The sequence below is a fragment of the Durio zibethinus genome, chromosome 4, assembly GCF_047325235.1.
Source record: "Durio zibethinus cultivar Kanyao isolate XHJ-2024 chromosome 4, ASM4732523v1, whole genome shotgun sequence".
In the NCBI taxonomy this organism is placed as follows: Eukaryota; Viridiplantae; Streptophyta; class Magnoliopsida; order Malvales; family Malvaceae; genus Durio; species Durio zibethinus.
In genome coordinates, this window is record NC_143165.1 from 33163001 (window position 1) to 33186345 (window position 23345).

Here is a 23345-nt window from a genome sequence, read left to right on the forward strand (position 1 = left end):
GTTGGTTGATAGGTTAGTGGGTAATTTGATTATGGAACAAGTGGATAAAGGGCTTGCATAATACCATTAACTATGAGGTGGTAAATAGGATGAACAAGTGGTGGATATGGAGCATAGCTTTTGAATTGTTGCCCATTAAAATTCATAACTTGGGCTTCAATTTTTTTTTAGGCATCTCTTATTTTTTGTACTAATGGTCTCTTTTTTCTTAAGCTGGTTACTTTTGATGGCATTTTCAATAATTTTTCTTAAGATCACTTTATCAACAATGTTAGCTTTATAGATGAGATGGTGATCCAAGAGGGAGTAAATTGGATTTCTCCAAATTCTTCCAAAACAATGATTTCAATATAGTTGAATGAAAATTAAAAAAATAAGAAACTTTGATAAAAATATAATACAAACAATAGCAATTAATGAACCTAAAATCAAATATAAACAACAATAAATTGTAAGGAGATAGGGATAGAGAAATCAAACACAATGATTTATAGAGGTTCAATCTTTCTCCACAAGGCACTTACGTCCTCTCTCTTGGTTGTCTACACTAAAGCTTCAATCCACTAATTGAAGAAAATTTCTTACAAGATATAAACTTATATTGTAGTGAATCTTTATATTTTTCTCAACGTTTAGATAATAACCTTTACCCTTACAAATCAAGAAGATACCTCACATCTTATTTACAAGATAACCAAATAATTTTTACAAACTAAATACCTTTCAAGGTTAAGTGTTTGCCTAATGAAGTACAAAGAAAATGATGAATGAAAACACAACAATATTTTGGATATAAGAAAAACAAAAGATATTAATTTAAGCTCTAAAAACTCTTGATTCTAAGAGAAAATGAAAATATGGCTTGTTGGGTCTTGCTCTCTTGATTCATTAATCTTTTTGGTGTGTTGGAATGCTCAATTTATAGAGAAATTGAGGAAATAGCTGTTAAGAATGCTTAGGAAATGAAAGTAGCTATTGAATGGTTGATAAAATAGCTGTTGGAGATGTATTTACCCAAACTCGATCGATCTCTTCCATGAGGGGTTCGATTGGTTTATGTTTTGAACCAATTTGCCTTTGAAAATCATGACCCGATCGATCCCTTCCATGAGGGGATCGATATTCTCAGTGGCTGGGTAGTTATCTCTTATTTTGCACTCTACTCACTAATTTGATAATATTTTGTGTTATATAAATCCAAATCACAAAACATTTAAAGTTTAGAAACTAGACTTAAAGGAATTTCTATCCATATAAAATTCATCACCTAATTCATTGAGTACAAATTATAGTGAATTTTCAAAGTTATCCCTTGTGTAGTTTTTTTGATAACTGCAGAATGTCTAGTAAAAATTTAAAATCTTTTCTTAGAAAATTTGGATTTTAATTTTGTATGATCCATTAGAAAGCAGACTCAAAAAGCTTTCCAATCATATAAAATTCAAATATTAAAAATTTTGTGAATTAATACAGAAAAATAAAACAAATTCAATATTGAAAAACTTTGTTATTGTAAAATAGCTTTCTTAAGTTAATTTATTTCTCAAAATCAATATTATTAAAATTGTATTAAGTCTAAAATGAATAAATTCACTTTAAAAACAACAATTGGACTTTTTTTTAAGCTCAAATAAATAATTTTTAAAGATAGATTTGGTTTGAGAAATATGAAAACAAAGAAATCTTTGTTTAAGCTATGAAAATCATATTATTTATTTAGTACGAAACTATAAAACTTAAGAACATGTACTAAATAAATCTTTTTTAAAATCTTGATCAAGTTTATTTAGCTTTAATGTTTTGTCATTTCAAAATAAGAATAAATTCAAGGCTAAAAATCTCCCCTTTTTTGATATGAGAAAACTTAAAGATAAATTTGCTTAATGAAAAACTTTCTTTGAAACATTTAAGATTTTAAAAGACATTTTGGAAAACTCCCCCTTAAGCAATGCATGGTAAAACTCCCCCTTAATTTATGCATCCTAATCCAGCACAACTCACCAAACATATGTTAAAGTATATATATCAAATAAGCACAATCAAACCTATGCATGTCAAGCATAAGCAAATTTGTCAATATGATATTTCTCTCCCTTTTTGTTATAGCAAAAAGGTATGGGCATATTAACGAGCAAATAAACATAAAGAGGCATCATTAACAAATATATTCATGAAACATTTCTTCTCCTTTTTGTTTATGCTCTTTATACCAAATATTTAAACTCCTATATTAATTACTATAAGCATACAAGAAGAAATATCTCTAAATTTTTTCTTCCTTTTAGTCATTTCAAAAGAAAGAGAGATCAATTCAAGGCATAAGACAAAATGCTTGATGCCAATAATATCAAGAGTATTTTGAATACATGTAATCAAATATAATATACACAATGAAGTTTACATACATGTATTCAAGCACAAAAGTATAAGTGTATCCAATTTTAGCATTTTAGCACAAGTCATCAAATTTACTACATAAAATTTATGAGCAAAGGATAATGAATGATATGCAATCTACTCATAAATCATGTTAGGATAAGATGTGCTTAGAACCTAAAACATCAATAGCAATTAAGCATAAATTCAAGCACATGCATACAATCTCATACCAATTGTTATGGATACCAATTGTAAAAGATATGTAATGATAAAGTATACCAATTATTATCACAAAACAAATCAAGCAAAATTGTATTCTAAAATTTCTCTTCCTTTTCAAAATAAAGATTAATCAATTTAAGGTATACATAATTTTATATGAGAAGTACAAGCTATATCAAGGATAGGCACATAAATAAGCATCTATAAAAAAAAAATCTTTAGCAATTTTGATATAAATTGTTACCAATTGTTAGCAATTTTATTCAACAACTTTCATAGAACAAACATACTTTAAGCATATGAAAGATTCATTCAATACATGCATAAATAGTAGTTTTTCATAAGCTATCCTATCCAAACAAGAACCAAAAGCTCATATGTATATAATAAATCATAAGTACTAATGAGCAATGAGGTTCAATATCATGATGTCATAACCAAGATTATTCAAGCATTTTTCAAACATGATGAGCACATATGCTATAGCAAAGAAAAAATGAAAGCATAATTATTCAATTATAATCCAAATTATTTCAATGCAAAGCAAAGTACTTAATTCAAACATATGCAAGTTTTCAATCATATATTTCAATCAAAATCATACAAGCATATGCAAAATACATAAGAAATATACCTAATTAAAAAATATATATATACAAGCATTTAAGCACAATTTGGTACATGCCATCTCAATCTCAATCAATGAACATGTATATAAATTTCAAATTGTAAGTTCATAGTTTATCGTCCATGAGTCAAGGCAATTGAAAGATCAAGAAATCAATATATTCAATTCATATTCATGTTCAAAGATTCAAACAAATATTCATGTAATAAAAACTAGTAATCAAAGCATTCAAAAACTAGGCATGAATATCAATGAAGGTGAGTTAATTAATCCAAGCTTTTAAAAATATTAGAACAATATCTACCAAGTGGCTTCGTGATTAATTTGTGCAATGTGTTTATATGTTCTAGCACAATATCTCATTTATGCACACAATCAAAGCAAACATTTATCAAATCATGTATTAAACATTATAAATCATAGACACATAGCTTGTATTTAACACAATTACCTCTATCCTTATCAAGCTATGTTGTTGTGCTTATTGTAGTCGAGTGAGGCTTTAAATCCTTCATTCCACATCATTTGAGTTAGTCTTTGATGTACTTGAGCTTGATTGATGAAGATGACTTGCTTTGCTTATTCCACTTGAAATTCTAAAAAATGTAAGCTTATTCATTCTCATTTCAAGTTGTCCTAGCATAGACTTAGAAAAGTTTCTTGATAAAGGATTTTCATTAGAAGCACGAAGAAAATTAATTGATAAAAATTATACCAATTGTTAGAAAATAATTCCATATTCTAAGTCATTATAAGCCGAAAAAAAAATTTATTCACTAAGCACAAGTTACCAATTACTTGGGAGATATATATTTAAGTTAGAGGTCATATATCAAGTTAAGCATCAAATATCACAATATTGATACTAAAGCTAAAGTTCTCATGTAATGTGTAAAACATGAATCATTTCTAGATCATTTAGAAATATTGAAGACAAAGAAGACATATTCAATATTCATATATATTCAATAAATCACCAAAGAATATGCCAAAATAAATTTTAGGCCATATAAAAACTAAAAACTCAAGGAAGACATATTTATCATCAAAAAAATTCAAGAAAATGTTAGTACAAAAGCATAAATATGTCAACACAAATTATAGGCCATAATCAACAATGACTTAAGCTAAAAATAAGCATCATAAAAAAATCACTCACTAAGTCATGTTGCAAGCATGCCAAGTAAAGCTCAATCATATTCATATAAGCACACACTTGACAAGAGTAATAGATGAACCAACAACACATATCATTTAAAAAAAATTGTTCATCAATTTTAAAACATAAATCAAGAGATATATCATTTGAGCACAATATCCAAAATATTTCATAAAATTAATAAAACGTTTAAGTACAAAAATAAGCATATTTCACAAAAGTATTTCATAAATTAAAAAATAAATAATTTAAGCACTTTCAAATCATTAGCATTAAGCTCAAATTGAATCAATCATCATATGAGTACATATCTTGACCAAAACATAAAGATGAACCCAGAATTAATATATATATTTTAAGCACATAAAGTTTCAATTTATCAACACAAAAGAAGAAACAAATCTTGAATTAGTAAGGATAAATAATTAAAACATATTTCAAGACTATTTCATAAGAAATCAAGAAATGAACAATCAAACATCAATATATATGATTTAAGCACAAGATGTTCATCAATTCACAAATCAAGAGTTATGATAATTTAGAATATAATAATTAAGTTTTTTTTTTTAATATTTCACACTATCCAAGCATTAAAAATAAATTGAGTAATTTTAATCAACATGGTCATTTAGGCAAATTCAACAATCATAAAATATATATAAAAATCATAAAATTATTTCCATTATGCCAAAATCATTTAAACAAATAGCAATTTAACACCACAATCAATTTCAACAAGTATCTCAAGCACACTTAAAAGTAAAATAAATGCATATTCAATTCAACCTCACATTTTTTCAAGTAAAATTGGTATATTCAATATATATCAATAAAGTATATACCAATATCCATTAAGCATTCTATTTCTAACAAGAATAGGCAACCAAATTTTGCATAATCAATCAAGCATTTAAATTTCATCAAGAATAGGTAACCAACTTCAAATTCTCTTCAAATAAAAGTTTAAAGGCTGCTCATCTCCATTGTGTGTCTAGAGTATTTAATCTTTAATCTCATATTGTAGCTCTTTGCTCAAGCACACCTACAAGAGACAATCTCATTTGATTTTTGGTACCCAAATTGCTTTGGGTCATTGAGAGTTAGTTACCAAGTCTCTTGTTCTTTTAGGAACCCATACTTACCTAATTCTAAATCAAACTTTTCTTCTAACAGGACAAGTATGTATAGTATAACCATAAAAATTATAAAAATTGCATTTAACCATTTTAGCACTTAATCTTTTATCTAAAAATTCTTATTTTTCATTCATGAAAACATCAAATTTCTTTTTTAAATCAAAATTTTTTTTTTCTAAAATTACATACATATTTTAAGAGGTTTCAAAATCTATTTTTAATTTTTCATTTTTTTTCCAAAGCATTTTTTGCATTCATTAAAAACTCAATCTCTACATTCAACTTTGAAATCATTTTTTTTATATTTCCTCTTCATTAATTCACATTCAACATATAGCTCATTATAAGCATCTTGTAATTTATCAAAAGTCTATGAATTTGAATCAATAGAATTAGTGGTTACCTTCGGATCTTCAAGAGCCATGAGACATGATGCATTTTGGTTGAATTATTGTTTGTCATGTATTTCATCCAACTTCTCCCATATCTCATTTGAGGTTGGACACTTTGATACCAACTTGAATTTGTAAGAGTCAAGAGCTCCATACAGTAAGCACTTGACCTTGGCATCATCCATCACTTGTCTCATGTAGTTAGCATCATTTGAAGAAATTCAAAGCCTTTTTCCAACCACATTTCAAGCTCTAAAATCTTGAGTCATTATGAACATCTTTATCCTCCTTCTTCATTCATAAATTTTAAATTTATCAATCATGAGAGCTTTGATGACTTTCTCATCATTTTGGAACCAAAATTGAGCCATAGGATCTTTACTTAATGTGGTTAAACCTACAAAAAGAGATCAAAGCTCTGATACCAATTGTTAGCTTTATAGGTGAGATGGTGATCTAAGAGGAGGTGAATTGAATTTCTTCAAATTTTTCCCAAACAATGATTTCAATATAGTTGAATGGAAATTAAAACAATAAGTAACTTTGATGAAAATATAATGCAAACAATATCAATTAATGAACCTAAAATCAAATATAAATAATAGTAAATTGTAAAGAGATAAGGATAGAGAAATCAAACACAATGATTTATAGAGGTTTGATCTTTCTCTACAAGGCACCTACATCCTCTCTCTTGGTTGTCCACACCAAGGCTTCAATCCACTAATTAAAAAAAAATTCTTACAAGATACAAACCTATCTTATACTAAATCTCTATCTTTTTTTCAAAGCTTATATAACAACCTCTACCCTTACAAATTAAGAGGATACCTCACCTTTTATTTACAAGATAACCAAATAATTTTTGTAAACTAAAATACCTCTTAAGGTTGAGTGTTTACCTAATGAAGTACAAAGAAAATGATGAATGGATATACAACAATATTTTGGATACAAAAAAAATAAAGAATATTGAATTTAAGCTCTAAAAACTCTTAATTCTAAGAGAAAATAAAAATATGGCTTATTGGCTCTTGCTCTCTTAATTCATCAATCTTCTTGGTGTGTTGGAATGCCCAATTTATAGAGAAATTGAGGAAATAGTCGTTGAGAATGCTTAGGAAATGAAAGTAGCTATTGAATGGTTGAAAAAATAGTCGTTGGAGATGTATTTGCCCAGACCCGATCGATCCATTCCATGAAAAGATCGATTGGTTCATGTTTTAAACCAATTTGCCTTTGAAAATCATGACCCGATCGATCCCTTCCATGAAGGGATCAATCTTCTCAGTGGCTGGGTGGTTATCTCATGTTTTATACTCTACTCACTAATTTAATTATATCTTGTGTTATATAAATTCAAATCACAAACCATTTAAAGATTTAGAAACTGTACTTAAAGGGCTTTCTATCTATATAAAATTCATCACCTAATTCATTGAATACAAATTATAGTGAATTTTTAAAGTTACCCTTTGTGTAGTTTTTCTGACAACTGCAGAGTGTCTAGTAAAAATTTAAAATATTTTCTTAGAAAATTTAAATTTAAATTTTGTTTAATCCATTAGAAATTAGACTCAAAGAGCTTTCCAACCATATAAAATTCAAATATTAAAACATTGTGAATTAATATAGAAACATAAAACAAGTTTAATGTTGGAAAACTTTATTCTTGTAAAACAGCTTTCTTAAGTTAATATATTTATCAAAATCAATATTATTAAAATTGTATTAAGTCCAAAATGAATAAGTTCACTTTAAAAACAACAATTGAACTTTCATTTAAGCTCAAATAAATAATCTTTAAAGATAGATTTGGTTTGAGAAATATGAAAACAAAGAAAGGTTTGTTTAAGCTTTGAAAATCATATTATTTATTTAGTACCAAAATATAAAACTTAAGAACATGTACTAAATAAATCTTTTTCAAAATCTTGATCAAGTTTATTTAGCTTTAATGTTTTGTCATTTTAAAATAAGGATCAATTCAAGGTCAACAAACAAAGTTCTTAGTGGTATTTCCTATCATATTCTCATAGTAAGGTGCCTTTTAGGTATTGATGAACAATATAATGGTTTTTTTTTTAAGTTAGAGGTGATTAAACTTGAACAATCATATCTCTTCACCTTTGGGCATATTCTTTAAAAGATTCTGTGACTTTCTTCTTTATACTTTGCAAAAAGTGGTAATCTAGAGCTAAGTCTATAATGTGTCGGTATTAAGTGATGAATGCCTTTGTCAATTTCTTTCATTAGATAATACAAGTTCTATCAAATTAAACATACCATCTAGTATTGGAACTAGTAATGTTATTTTGGAATACATGCATTGATAGTTCCTTATTACTTATGTAAGTAGCCATTTTTTTATAGTACATGGTAACATGAGTTATTGAACATTTTGTTCTATTATATTTCTCAAACTCTAGGACCTTGAATTTTGGTAGGATCATTATATCTGAAACTAAGCAAAGGTCGCTTGCATCCATTGAGTTATAAAAATTCATCTTTTCAATTGCTCGTAATCTCTAATCCAACAAGTTCATCTTCTGTTCAACTTTTAAACCTTTTATAGTCTCAATCACTTTTGGCCTCAACTTCTCTTTCTCTTTCAAATTATCCAAGTTAGGGACTTAAATTGATTTTTTTACCTTTTTTGTAAAGACATGATTAACATAACTTTGAAAATGCCTCTGAATTAACACGAAAGACATTTAATGGTAGGTATATCTTAAAAGGTATGTGATCTATTGTGGTGGTGCATCTTGTGTGGATTGGGCTTGATGTGACCTATAACTAAGAGGATAAAGAATATCAACAACATCATGTGATAAATGTTTTTATAGGCTGGCATGTTCTTCTATGATTTTCTTTTTGTTTAAGGCTTTTAAAATTTTACTTAACTCCCCCTTAAGTTTTTCTTAGGCCTTTTCTATTTTTTTCATATGATTTACATTTTTTTGTTTCATTTGCTCGGCTCGAGCTCTGGTGTTATATTGATAGTTAATGGGTTGAACTGGGTTATTAAACGATGGAGCTATCTTTGAATCTTGTACCATAATTAACATGCTTATGTTACTAAATGTGTATGCGAAAAAGCTTTTTAACTTAATTTTTTAAAGAATCCTATATGCATACATGAATGAATACCTAAATAATGTATGAATGCATGTACTAACGTGTCACATTATGATGCATGGATGAATACATTATATGTAGTGATGTTGGATTAAGGATAAAACATACAACATATAACAATTTAACAATAAATAAAGATTAAATAACATTTGTCATGAAAGTGATATGAATGAAACTTAAAAGGTCCACTCATATGTTCTAACTAAGGTTACATTCTAATTATAGGTAGATATAACTCTAACCTAAGGTTAGCTTCTTATGTTTTACTAGATGTGGTTTGGCTTAAATCTAAAGGTTCTCAAATTGTTCTCACATCATTATCCATCATAGACTAGTAAGACACTATAATCTTTGTCCATCATAGGCTATACACTGAAAGAATTCAATTTAAGTGAAAGTATTTTACTAGCCATTATGAAGATTATTATATCACGAGAGCGTAGGTACTTTACTTTATCCTAAATAGGACAAAGCTCGAGTATAGAGCTCATATGATATATGTGATAATGTGTGTGAAAGAATATATATCTTTATTCATAATTTTCATAAGCCAAGTCAAAAAATAAAAAACAATAAATATAAATGCAAACAAAAATGATGAATAATTTAAGACCAAGCAAACTAAAATTGAGGATAATTCAAATTAATTAATGGCTTGACATTCGAAATTTCTAGTAGAGTTGTCAAACTATCATAACGTATAGATCAGTAAATTTATAGCTAGACATAACCTAAAGAGTCAACACTAATATTTTATCTAGGGTGATTGGCCATTTAATGAATCCATCTTTTTAAGTAGCTCCTAAGCTTGACTAAAGATCCTTAAAGAATAGGTTTTGATTTTTTGAATAGAACCAGGTTCGAGAGTTCAATTATGTGTATGGAAGGTTATAGCACCCCTACAACGCCCATACTAAGATAGTACCATTTAATTTTAAATTATCGTAGCAATCATCTTAGTTCTAATGGTCTTTATTAATATTGGGAATAATTTTTAAGACTTCATCAATTTGATAAAATTCTTAAAAATACTTTATCACATGAGAATATTTAAGAATCTCATTTATTTTCTTGAAAATGCTCTATCATCGAAAAAACTTAATCATTTATTTTTTGTTGTTAAAATTTTATTTTATTGAAAATATATCTAATCCTTCCACTATTTGGGCAAAATTAGAAATATTTTCTCCCTTAAAAATATCTTATATAATAATCCATTTGCAATTATTAAGAATTTCATTTTTGAAATTTATTTTTTATTTTATAAGTTTTATTTCTAAGTTTTTCACAATTTGGGCCTAATTTAGGGAAAAAAACCTTCGCCTGAAAATCTCATAAAAATTCAACCATTAGTGATTTTTCTTGAGATTCTATCCGTGGACAATTATCAAATATTTTCACACAAACTTTTGTTAATTATTATTTTTAATTTGAAAAAGAATACAATTTCTTTCATTAAAATTTCATATAAATAATTCATCGTTTTGGTCAAATTTAGAGAATTTCTCACCTAGAAATTTTATAAAAAATTTACTATTTAAAATTTTTAAGAATTTCATCATTGAATAATTTTTAATTCATTCCCAAAATTTTATTAAACTTGTTTATGTATTTTTATTATATTTTTTATTTTTATTTTATAATGTTCTTCTCTAATATTCCTAAAAATTAATCATGCAGAATACTTTAAAATAAATAAATGAATAAAATAAAATAATGGCATCAAACAAAAATTAAAAATAAATAAAAGACAAATACTAAAATAAGAATCAACCCGGCTTGGCTAGTGTGGTGCATGGCTATAGGAAGGAAAGGCGGCTCGACGGTTCACATATTGGTTTGACTTAGTTGAAGCTAAAGAGGCTAAAAATCAGTTTGCTTGTCGAGTTCGCGGGTCAAGGTACTTAGATCAGGTCAATGTAAATGAAAACATGCGGATCCTTAGGGGAACTAAAACTCAAAATGACATCATTTTTTTATAATATAAAAATCCAAGTTTTCTCTTTTTCCTTAAAATTTTCCCAACCTGTTTTCTCATTTCCTTTTTTCCTCTGTTCTCTCTCTAAAAACGAAGATGAATTTAAGTTAAAGTTTCATTAGATTCTAAAAAATGGTGTCGAAATTTGAAAATTTTCATCAAGAGTTCTACTGAAACCTAGACTTGATCGCTAGGTTTTGGAACTTCAATGTTGAAAGTTGGGATTTTTGTTGTAAAACTTGAATTTTTTACAAGAATCTTTAAAGAAATTCTAGAAATTTTAAAAATTTTTAAAAATTATAAAAAAATAAATTAAAAAAAAAATGTTAACTCTGACTCTTAAACCACCTTTCATCCTAGTCAAATCTTGAGTTGCACGAAAGCCTCCCCAAAATTTTTGACAAGACTTTGTTTTCCTTTCAAAAAATTTTCACTTTTTTTTACTTTTTTTCAATTTCCCAAACATGTTTTTCTATATTGATTTTTATGTTTATTTGTAGAAACACTTAAAGAGCTTTTGATTGACTATAATTTTATTCTTATCAAACTTTTGTATCATCAAGAAATTAAAATTTATTTTCTACAGATTCAATCCAACTTTAATTCTAATAACACTCATTTTTCTCATGACAAAATATTTTTTATTAAACTAAAAAATTAAATAAAAAATAATTAAAATAAAAAATAAATAAACTATAAATAAAATAAATTTTAAACTTCAAATAAAATGAGATGTCAACAGTCTATCAATGCTAACTTTTAAAGTATATATTTCATATTACCTAAAAAAAAAATTATATTTCTTTTTATTTTTTGTCAACACAAGTAATTTTTATATAAAACAAACCCAAAATGCTGAAAATGAATTAAAGGGTATAGTGCGCTAGGCTACAAGCGAAAAATGACAAAGAACTGCAAAAGTAACAGCAACAGTAGGGGTCAGTGATGTACAGCCATCTGCCCACCCCAACCTTTCAAAAACAACGGTAGAACCCTTCTGCTTTATCCATTGCTAATAAAACATATTAGTTCCATAGAGAGAGATGCTTCTGGTTCTTCATTGTACACATCCTTTTCATTAAAAAAAAAAAAAAAGAGAAAAATCCAAAATCAAATTCTTTTCAAACTACGAGTACAAAAGTTAAAATAACAACATTCTTGGCCCAAAAAAAGAAAAAGAATAAAACATTTAGGCTACATTTCTTTATCATGGTAATTAAGATCCATTAAGAGAGCAACAGGAAAGAGAGAGAAAGAGGTGATGAGGTTCTAAGTAAATGGGGGTGATGGTGGTAAGCCCAAGCTATTACCTGAAAGAGAAAAAAAGAGAGACAGAAAGCCTTAGGCTGGCGGTGGGCTGGGCAGCTATATAAGAGAGGCTCGATGCTCAACAAGCTCCTGATTGGGCATTGGTTAGTGCAGCCAGGTTTTAACAGCATAAACAGCTGTGAATGGACGCTGCCTTGGTTGCAGTAAACAAAGATTATATTGTATTCATTCACATCTTCATGACTGTCCATGTAGTAGTAGTAAAAATCACAGATAAAATTTGCTTTAGGGTTTGTTCAGGGGTTCACTGTTCAAGGCCACAACAGATACAATCCTTTCTTTGTTTTCTTTATTTAATCAATTACCAACATCGCCGCCGTTGGCCGTTGGCCCTTGGCTGCTGCCGTAAATGAGGGCTTCCTCGTGCTAGTCAACGGTATCATCAGAATCACAGTAAGTGAAATGATTGGTGTTGTTAGCACTATTTTCTTGATCTGAATTTACACTACCACCATCGCCACGCAGATTTTCATTACAACCCTCAACAACACTATGATCATTGTCATCATCTTCTTCTTCATTGGCTTTGCCTGAGGGACCACTGATGATGGGCTGCTGCTTTTGACCAACAATAGGAAGTGGCTCAGTCAGCTGTTTCCCGTCACGAGGTGGCAAGAAAACTACTGGAAGATAGTGATCCATTTCGCATGGGAATTTTGAGTTTCTAAAATGTTCTTTCAACGGTTCCAGCCCCTATTTTTAATCAGTTAACAAAAATATATTGAAATAAAATCAGACCCGTATGAAGAATAAAGCTTATAGTTTTTTATCCAACAAAAGAAAAACACCTGAACTCTGGCATAAGTGACTTCACAGATTTTTCTGGAGTTGAAAACTTCCCAATGTTGATGATGGAAAGCCTTGTAAAGTCTCCATGTCGCTTGTGGAGATGTCATGTTCACAAATCCATATCCCACATTACATTTGTTGCTGATTTTTTAAAATAAAATAGTAAAAATTCAAAAGCAAAAAAAAATGTTAATGAATTATACAATAATCTTCAATTTTATTTTATTTTTCATGAATTAGTATATCTCTATTAATTCTACATAAAAAAATGAGAAAAGAAATGGGACGGAAAAGAAAATTACTTAAAATCGATGGGGAGGTACACAAAATCATAAGAAGATAAGGGCTGATCATCCCCCTCAGAAATTTGCTCGTTGCAGTGAATACAGTGATTGTCCAGCATGTTCAACAACAATTTCTGACTGCAACATGCCAAATTCAAACGCATTTTCAACAAGAAACCAAAAGTGCAATTATTATATTTTCTATTTAAGTACTAGTAGTTAGTTAAAAAAAAGGCTAACCTATACTTGTTGGGTATGTTCTTGATCATGACAGTGGTCCTGGAATCTTCACAATTAGATTCCACCATGGCATCTTCACTTATGAGGAAACGAGGATCAAACTTCTTCGTTTGTCTACCTTTCCATGGCCTGCCCCTACATTGCTGCTGCTTACTCCCATTGCTACTGCTCACTGATGATTGGTTGTTTATTTGGTTCTCCTTGGCATTCTTCTTCGTACCTCCACCACCAACCTTCTCTTCAACCGAACTCTTACTGTTTCTATTCCCATTAGGGTTTCCTTTACTAGAATTACTCACTTTCTTCGTAGGTGATAGGCTTCGAGAAATAAAAGAACGAGGAGGGATGTTGGAAGAAAATCTACCAGAGAATTTGCGAGCCAATGAAGGCGGGGGAGGCGGCGGCGGCGGCGGATGCGGGGGAGAAGATGGGTAATTTGAATTTCTTGTATGGTAATTATATTTATTGGTCGTCAATGACATATTATCAGTGCAAGCTGTGAATGTGTTAGCATTGAAGAACTTTCTGCTATATCCTCCGGGTCGACTGAATTCAATTACAATTTGCTTCCCATTAATTTCTTTTCCATTCATTCCTCTTAAAGCCTTGGCCGCATCTCTTACATCATAAAACTCCACGAACTTTTGGTGTTTCTTCAATGGTGTTTCTCTTAGTTCCTTCACGGGGCCTAACAACAAAGTTATAAAAAAATAAATAACAAAATTAAAGAAAAGATGAAATGAAATCATATCCATAAATATGAAAAAAGCTGTTCCTCCTTTTTTGTAGTGAAAGACACCACTAACTTCAGCAGGCAAAGAGGACAAACTAAAAAAAGATAGAGACTCATCAGATTGAACAACAAAAAACCAAAGAATACACCCTTTTTCAACTCTCTTTTTCAAACAGGAAAAAGGGAAAAAGTAGAGAAACCAAAACTTACCATAAGCTTGGAAAATGTCTTTAAGTTTAAAAGTAGAAACGCCGGAGTCTAAATTGAAAACCACAACAGTTCCTTGATTATTCCCGTCAGGAACAGCATTGCTTGCCGGAATAATGAAGTGGGCCCAAACAGCTCTCCCCGCTATGAGTCCAGGCCCAGGAGGAGGCAGTGGAGCACAGGCGTTGATATCTCCTGGTTCACATCCGGCAGCAGCTGCAACATGCTGGTTCCGAACCCTGGTTTGTTGTTGCATGTGCTGCTCTCGTATTTCCTTCAAAGCTCTCTCCGCATGTCTCAGGTCGTAGAAATGAACGGTCACGATTCCTTCTCGGACTCTTTCCATCTGGACCCCACGTACTTCCCCGAACACTTCCAATTCTTTCCTCACCTTAGACTCACTGACGTCGCATGGAACCAAAGTCAACACTAAAGTCCTCGTCACCGCCGTCGTCGGAGGCGGCAGTGGTGGCTGCTGTGCAACCACCATGGGAGCTGTAACGTACGCCGTTGGTGCAGGTGCAGGTACTGGTATGGCAGCATGGAACTGTGCTACGGCGCTATCACAAAACGGCACCGTTGGGGGGGCTGCAGCGTACGGGTAGTAAAGCTGGGGTGATCTGAATAAAGGAATTTGGGGATGGCAGACAGGGTTTTTGGCAGGCCAAAATTCTTGCGCTGACGGGTCTAGGTTTCCAGGGAACCGGACTGGACCGGTTTCCCCCATGGCTGTTTCAGGGGCTGAGAAGTGAGAATCAGTAGCCAAAAAAAAAACCTCTTCTTCGGCTTGATAAAAAGAACCTGAAAATTTATTTATAAGGAAGCTGTTTTGTTGAGGGAAGTTAAAAAACCGAGTAAACAAATTTCTTTGCTTGTTTTGTTGTTTTCTACTTCCCAAAAGTCTTCGAAGTTCAAAGTCGCAGTGTAAAAGGATAGAATTAGAGCGTGTTGGTGTTTTTTTTCTTGTTCTTTCTTCCCAGGACAAAGGTTGCTAACGCTGAATTTACAATGAAGCCCTTTTCTGGTTCTCTCTTTCTCTAATCCTCCTTGTGATTTGGGGTGATAAAGAATGTGGGCCGTACACTTGGCGAAAAGCACGAATGTGTGTGCGTTGTCAAAAACTGGACGGGAGGGAAATAATTGCCCTTCTTGCTGCATGGTACTTTTGATGCTGGTATTTTGACTACTCGTCTTTATTTATCGCATTTAGCGCAGATTATCCATAACCTTCATTTTTTAAGGAAGCACAAGGCGCCTCCAGGTCTCAATTCAAATAATTTCTGTGAGTTTTTTTTTTTTTTTTTTTAATTTAAAAAAATTGAATTCAATTTTCAATTTTTTGAGCATGCAATATATGCATTTATATATGTTAAATTAAATGCTCCGTGTAAATTTTGAATTTTTATTTATCTTAAATAGGAAATTTTAAAAAGTTAATTACATGAATTTTGGCTAAATATAAAAATTGGCAAGTGAAAAATGAATCAATTATATCTCGAATTTTTAAATAATATATTAAATTAATCCAAAATTTGATACTATTGTTCTATCTTGCTTATATAACATTCAATCAGTATAATTATGTGTAACAAAAAACATTAATATAATTAAATTATATGCATGTCATGTGTTACATAAAATTAATGTTAAATATACTGTAAACATGAATATTATGTGATTGCTACATAACATCCCACAATTGGTTGATTTTGGACAAGATTTTTATCATCTAAATGAGAAAAGTATACTTTTTTAATTAGATTTGAAAAATATGTTAATAGTTTTGTGTAACAATATACATAATTTGCTAATATTAATAAAATAATGTTAGTTTAATTATAACAGAGTTAAAATTTGAATTAGCATTATATATAATTTAAAATTAAAAAATTATATTTTTCATAAAAATCCAAGTACCAAATATTTAATTAAATCAAATTATAACCATCAAATTAGTGTTGGACAAAAATGGCATCTATTGGCTTCATGATGATCATGAATTAATGGAAGCAGGCTATGCTTTCGAAGTCCTTGAATTAATGTGTACAATAAAAAAGGGTGTTTGTTTGGCTTTGATTCCATAATTCGACATGAGATTTCCAATGCCAACCTTAATTATTTTATTTTAATTGTCTTTTGTTACTTTGCATGCTCTTGTCTCCCCTTCCACGTCCTCTCTTGTCTCTTCAGCACTATCTTTGTTCTCTACAACCACTTAATCATATTCAAATATCCCATGTATTTGCCGATGTTCGAATGTTGCTCGTTGATGAAATCCTATATACGCCATTGGTTCTTTTATTTTTTTGATATATTCGTGATCGATATCGAAATTGTTGTTTGTCAATAAGATTTAAAGAAAACACTTATTGATATAATTTTGATAACAAGGTAAAAAAAAACTCTTGAATGAAAATTTAAATGTAATAGTCATTAAAATTTTTATAATTTTATTACAATCAATTGAACTCTCAAATATTTATTTTTTCAATTGAACTCTTATTAGACGAAAATTGTTTAGCTACCAATATCTATTTTAGTCCAATCCAGAGCTTAATTAAATATTTAAGGATTCAATTGATTTGAAATAAAAAATTTATAACTTAATTAATTATCATAAAATATGAAAAATTTAAATGATCATTGATTTTCTGTTTAAGGATTTTTTAAAATTTTTTTACTTATAATTTTTTCGTTCACATCAGACAATCAATAATCAAGTTTGCGTATTGGTGCTTATTTTTCTACGTTTATAAAATTAAATATGAATTTTATTCATCATCTCCGATATATATTAAAAATCTCATCATAAAAATAATATATTTTTTAAATGCATGCACAAGAAATGTAAGTAGTGGAATAATGGCTTGGGACATTGGCGTTGGCTAAGTTAAGTTAATAAATTAATGGGGTACCTTAGTAGCTTTGAATTGGGCAGGTTCCCCATTGTTACCAAACGAGTTCATGGGTCAATAGGTGTAGTATGTAAAAGGGAAGTAAAGGGACCCCTTTTTAAGAGCATAAAAAGCAAGTGAAAGGGATGTTTCATCCCAACTTTTTTTTTCATGGAGATTATATTCTATATTTTAAGAGTATATGTTACCTTATTAATTTTATTTATAAAATTAAAAAATTTTCATTGATAATGAATTAAATAATTTATACATATAAAAGGCTTGTTATATATATTTGTTATATTAGTAAAAATAATAAAAGATTATTACTATGACTTTTAAAAATTAGAATGATGAAAATTGCTAAACCAAACCTAAATTATTGACTTTTCACATTTGAGTTAATGTAAGTTCATATTGAATGTAGAATAAAGTTAAAAAGATTCAAAGAAAATGAAAATTGGGCACTCTCTTGAAAACAATTCAAAGCTGGAAATGAACTGTCTGCGGAAGTTGAGTTTGATTGGATAAGGTTTAAGTCGAATATAGGAATAGAACTGCCTGTATAAATGTATGTACATAGGAATAGAATGGAAGTGAACGTGAAAGGATTATATTTAGATATAATTTCAGAGTAGACAAGGGGACCATTAATGGACCTTCCTTATCTGGTCCCCCTTGTTACCAGGAATCTTGCCTACCCTTCTTGTTCTTAATATGGATGGCCTAATTAAATGGGTTAAAATCCACTTTCGGAAGAAAATTTAAAGAAAAGATTTTTGAATATATTTTTGTTAATAAAATAAATAAATTAATTGACAACTGAAAAAAAAAAAATCTTCAATCCAAAACTTACCTTCACCATGCATGCTGTATTGCTGTTTATATTGGCATCGGCAATGGAGACCTTCCCTTGCCTTTGCCCTCCAACTAAAACCTTGGATTGCGTGTGCATAATAAGGAGTTTATTGTAATTGTGTTGTGTAACCACGACCACTTGAATTGTAATTGCTTTGCTTGGAGCAAATGGTTGATTACCCATTTTGAATTGAGTTTGGTTTGATTCTAAATTTTAAGATATGGCACAAACTGCAATTATATATCATGCAGTAACCACTTTTCAATTAAAACGCTGTGATCAAGAATGTTGTTGGATTATAATATTATGACATGAAAAAATAAATGAATGAAGCAGCTCTACTTTTGATTATTGAATTTGGCTTCTCTTCTCCCCACAGTTACAGTCGGAGGAGAGAGAGAGAGAGAGAGAGAGAGAGAGAGAGAGAGAGAGAGAGAGAGAGAGAGAGAGAGAGAGAGAGAGAGAGAGAGAGAGAGAGAGAGAGGATATTGAGAAATAAAAGCTAGTAAAGTACTTGTAATAGTTATATGGCCATTTTGGGGCACAATGAGTGAAAATATGCATAAAGAGATGGTTTCAGAAACTCGTATTTCGATTTAATGGATTCTGTCAATCATTCACCATTGTGGTTCCTCATTAGTCATTCCTCCACCTCGTTCTTATATCTAACAGCCCAAAGTTTCATATTGCATCAAATTCCTCCCCTTTAACGACCCTCTCACAAAAGAAAAAAAAAAAAAAAACCCACAGCAAACATGCAAAGTAAATATTTGCTGTAATTGCTGCTGTGTGTGTCATTTTGCTGAAGAGTATAAAGATTCCCATTGTAATAACTGTATCAAATGAATAACAGAACAATTGCTCCAATAAATTTTATAGCAGGACGGGGGGCAACATTCTAGTAGAGGGTGGAAAATTCAGTTTCCTGCAGTACCAAGTTATAAATAGGTTGGGGTGACTTATACTAACATGTCAAATTGTAATTTTAAATTCGACATAAAAATAATATAAAAAATATAAAAATTTCAAATTTTAAAATTTTGATAAAAAAATTTATTTTATTTTATTGTATTGATATAAAATATGATAATATTTTTATATTTTATATATTTTACATAAAATAAATATGATAGATAAATTTTCTTTTTTTTTTTTTTTTCTCTTCGGCATGTGAACCATGTTGATAAGTACAGGGTGATGTAGCATTGTATAAGCGTGACGAGGGAGAGTGGCCTTAACCATTAATTGTTTGTTGTTGTGAAAGATCTATGACCTTTAGGTAGTGGTACTTAGCGGGGCAGGGCCCTAGTAGCTTTATAGTAATGCAGCTTTATGTCCTCTCCTATCAGAAATTTAGGCATTTGGGCTCCAATAATCCCATTAACTTACATTCCTGAGATATGCTTGCAGTGCAATCTTACTTTCATGAAAAACTAAAGCCATTTCAACCATGGCAAATCCACCTTTATATATATATATATATATAAAGAGGGGAGGTGCGGTGGCGGGAGGGATCACTAGTGAAAGCAGTATGCATGAGATGAGAGTGGAGGACGGTTCCTGCTTCAGTGAATTCAAAGCTTCAACTGTAGTCTATAGTACGAAAGAAATGAGCATTCACTCTATAATTTTAAGGCTCCCACAGCATTAAACTCCTGTCATTCAAACCCAAAATTTAAGATCTTCATGTGCACAGTGAATGGCCATCCTAGTCATATTATATATGTCAGTTTTCTGAAACTATTACACAGAGCTATGACTCCAGTTTTGGACACCAGACAGACTGCTGTAATTGGCTTCAGCAGAAGTTATACAAAAACTTCGACATTTAAACCTCCATTTGATATAAACCCTTCTTTTTACCTCTTTCCCCCGTTTTTATTAGGTTTTGCTTGGTTAACAAAATGGAAAGAGGTGAAAATAAAAATTTTGTTAATATGATGATTAAGCTATAAAATAGAAAAGTTATTATGAAAAATTTTAAATATTAAATTAATATAATTTTCATTCTCACTTTTTTTCAATCTTTCCTTATCAAACAAAACCTAACATGAAACTCTTATGGAGAAAATAGATCAACTGGAATTAATAACATGCAAAATTAACTTATTGTTACACCGTTGAGCAACTGAAGTATGATTGTACCTCTGTGCTAATTCGAACATGCCAAGTGTACCGTCGGTGGGAAGCATGCATCACCACATTGGCATCGTCATGAGCACTGGTAATTCGTGTTGCCATTTCCCAAGCAGCTAAAGTATAGGTAGGATCCACAATAATACCACATTATAGTAGAATACGTCTTTAGCAATATTTTTTTTTTCACATTTTATGGCATTTATAAATGCTGCTAAAGATTCATGACATTTGTTAAAAACGTTATTTAGAGTATCGACTATATTTATATCAAAAAATATAATGGTATTTTAAAGAAAAACGTCTTCAATTTAATAGCATTTTTGAGATAAACATTGTTAAATTTAGTGAAAGTTTACTAAAATATCATTAATTGTTTAACGACTTTTTTGGATAAAATGTCATTAAATTTAGCGATATTTTTGGGTATAAACGTTGTTAAATTTAGTGATGTTTTTGGGTAAAACGCTTAGCAACATTTTTTAATCAAACAAGGTTAAATTTAGCAGTGTTTTAAAAAAGAAATGTTGTTAATTTTGGTTCTTCAACGGATCTTTCATTTAGCAAACATTTGTCATATACCTTTTTAATTAAAATGGTATGATAAACACTAATGACTTAATTAAGCTATTAACAAATAATACATTTTGATAGGATACATCTATTAATAATAAACTAGTCTATTGACTTTTGCTTCATACGAAAAATGGATAACCACATGTATTATAATAGTGAAAAAATTTGGAGGAAAAATCTTCTTTAAATGGCATAAAGTTATCACGGCTTGATCTTGAAATTTGTCAAACTTTCTACATTCAAAACTTTCCCGCAAAGAGCTTTAAATATGTTATTCAATTTAATTACCATTGAAGTGATTTGTATTGGCATTGATGAACATAAAGCAAAGGGAAGTAATTAACAAAGTTTCGATTTTTTAGATTATCACATCTTGATATATTTGACACATAGTCATTTGGGATTTTTATATTTTTTAACACTTTACAAAACACATCTTTCTCACCTTTAGACATCCCAAAACAAGTAGGAAGCAATTGAGATTTGCCAATAAAAAGCAACTTTGCATGAAGGTCTGGGTAAATCCCTATATAAATTGGGTCAAGCCGACTCTTTAAGTCATTATTTGATCTTTTATTTACATTGATAATTATCATGATAAACTTTTTGAAAACATTATTCCTTTATGTGCATCACATCAAGATTTTGATGTAATAAATTATATTCTTAATAAGGTAACTCAAAAAAATACTTTTTTTTTTCACAACTTAAACTCATTTGGGTTATCTTTTTCATTTTTTTCTCATCACTTTAAATATCAATATCACCAACTTGAGTATCAGTATCATTAACTTGAGAAATAGAAAGCCAAACACCTTTAAAGATCTTCTTCACTCTTTTCCTTGATTGAGTTATTTTTTCATAAAGAAAAATTGATATCTTTTACTTTAAGAAGATATCAGACCTAATAATTGGTAAATGTGCTTTCTTTAACTTTTAAGTTTCATTAAAGAGATGTTTTTAAAATCTAAATATATAATTATCATCTAACCATCTATAATGTGCCATATAACTGAACTTTCTACCATTATATAACCACTTTAAGCATGCCTGCATAACATAACATGGATAAGTATAATGAACTTTGGTGCTCCAATCAAATAAATTAACATAAGTAGGAAAATTATTGATAGTCTATAATAAAGTAGCATGTTGAAGTTTTCTTTTTTTTTTTGATGCATCATAAGTCTTAACTTCTACCCATAACTATTTTAACTTTTCAATCATAAGTTGCAAATAGATGTCTATATCATTTTTCGAACCTTTCTCCCTAGAAATTATCATAGACAAGATAAATGACTATTGTTTTATGACAATCTATGGTGACAAATTATAAGGAATCAATACAACTGGCCAAGTATTATAAAAAGTACTCATCATTTTGAATAGATTAAATTTGTCAGATGCAAATCCAAGTATAACATTTCAAGGATCAAAAGTATGATGCCTTAATGATCCATCATCCATATGCTAAACGTGATGCCACCTTATAAAATTTGTAGTTTTGGAAGCAATGAAGATTCGTTGAAGTATTATTATTAATGAAAAATATCGTAAAACCTTTTATTAATGAAAAATATCGTAAAACCTTTACAAGCTTCTTTTTGACATGAAGTTTATCATTATCCTCATGCATCCTTTCTTTAAGATTTATGTTCGACAAACTAAAATTACCACACACATGACAAAACCTATGAATTTTCTATTACCCTAATACAACATGCAATCATTAGGACAATTATGAATTTTTTCATAGCCAAGACCTAACTCCTTAATCATATTTTTTTAATCTTTACAAGATTCAAGAATTTTTGCAAAAAAAAAAAATTTCTTTCATAAACTCTAATAATAAAGTCAAAAAGTTTTTCGTCCATCCATATAAACATTTCAAGTGAAATAAAAGCGCAGGGAAAGACAACCTTAAATTTTTAGATCCTTCATAGAGTTCTTCATTCATATCTTGTTGCAACTCATAAAACTTTGATGCTTCTCTACTAGGTTATTGGGCACCTACATTTATCTAATATTCACCAAATTTATTTATTTCAACATTTGATTCATTAAATCCATAATTTTGGGGAGACAGATTATGAAAATGTTGGTTATAAATGTTGAAAGTATCCTGCAATATGCCTTTCATGTCATATTGTTTAATAGGATCACGTTGGTGTTTGGAAGACCTTTAAGTTGAAGGAACTCTCACTATAGGAGAATAGGGTTTTAGTGGTATTTTTTAAAAATATTTAGCAGCATTTATAAATAA

General features: G+C 29.7%; 1 protein-coding gene across 2 annotated transcripts; it reads right to left on the reverse strand.

Moving 5' to 3' along the window:
- Positions 1–11850: 11850 nt before the first annotated feature.
- LOC111287696 (protein terminal ear1 homolog) lies at positions 11851–15594 on the reverse strand. 2 transcript variants are annotated; one of them, XR_016341724.1, is made up of 6 exons: positions 14621–15507; positions 13678–14365; positions 13456–13575; positions 13153–13294; positions 12346–13057; positions 11851–12106 (listed from the first exon to the last, which is right to left on the reverse strand). XR_016341724.1 is itself a non-coding variant. In XM_022878366.2 (5 exons), exons 1-5 carry the CDS (start codon positions 15342–15344, stop codon positions 12731–12733), a joined length of 2001 nt encoding a protein of 666 aa, XP_022734101.2. In that variant the 5' UTR covers positions 15345–15594; the 3' UTR covers positions 11870–12730. The 2 variants fall into 2 exon arrangements, 1 of the variants encoding a protein (XP_022734101.2); XM_022878366.2 differs by having other exon boundaries at positions 11870–13057; positions 14621–15594.
- Positions 15595–23345: the final 7751 nt, after the last annotated feature.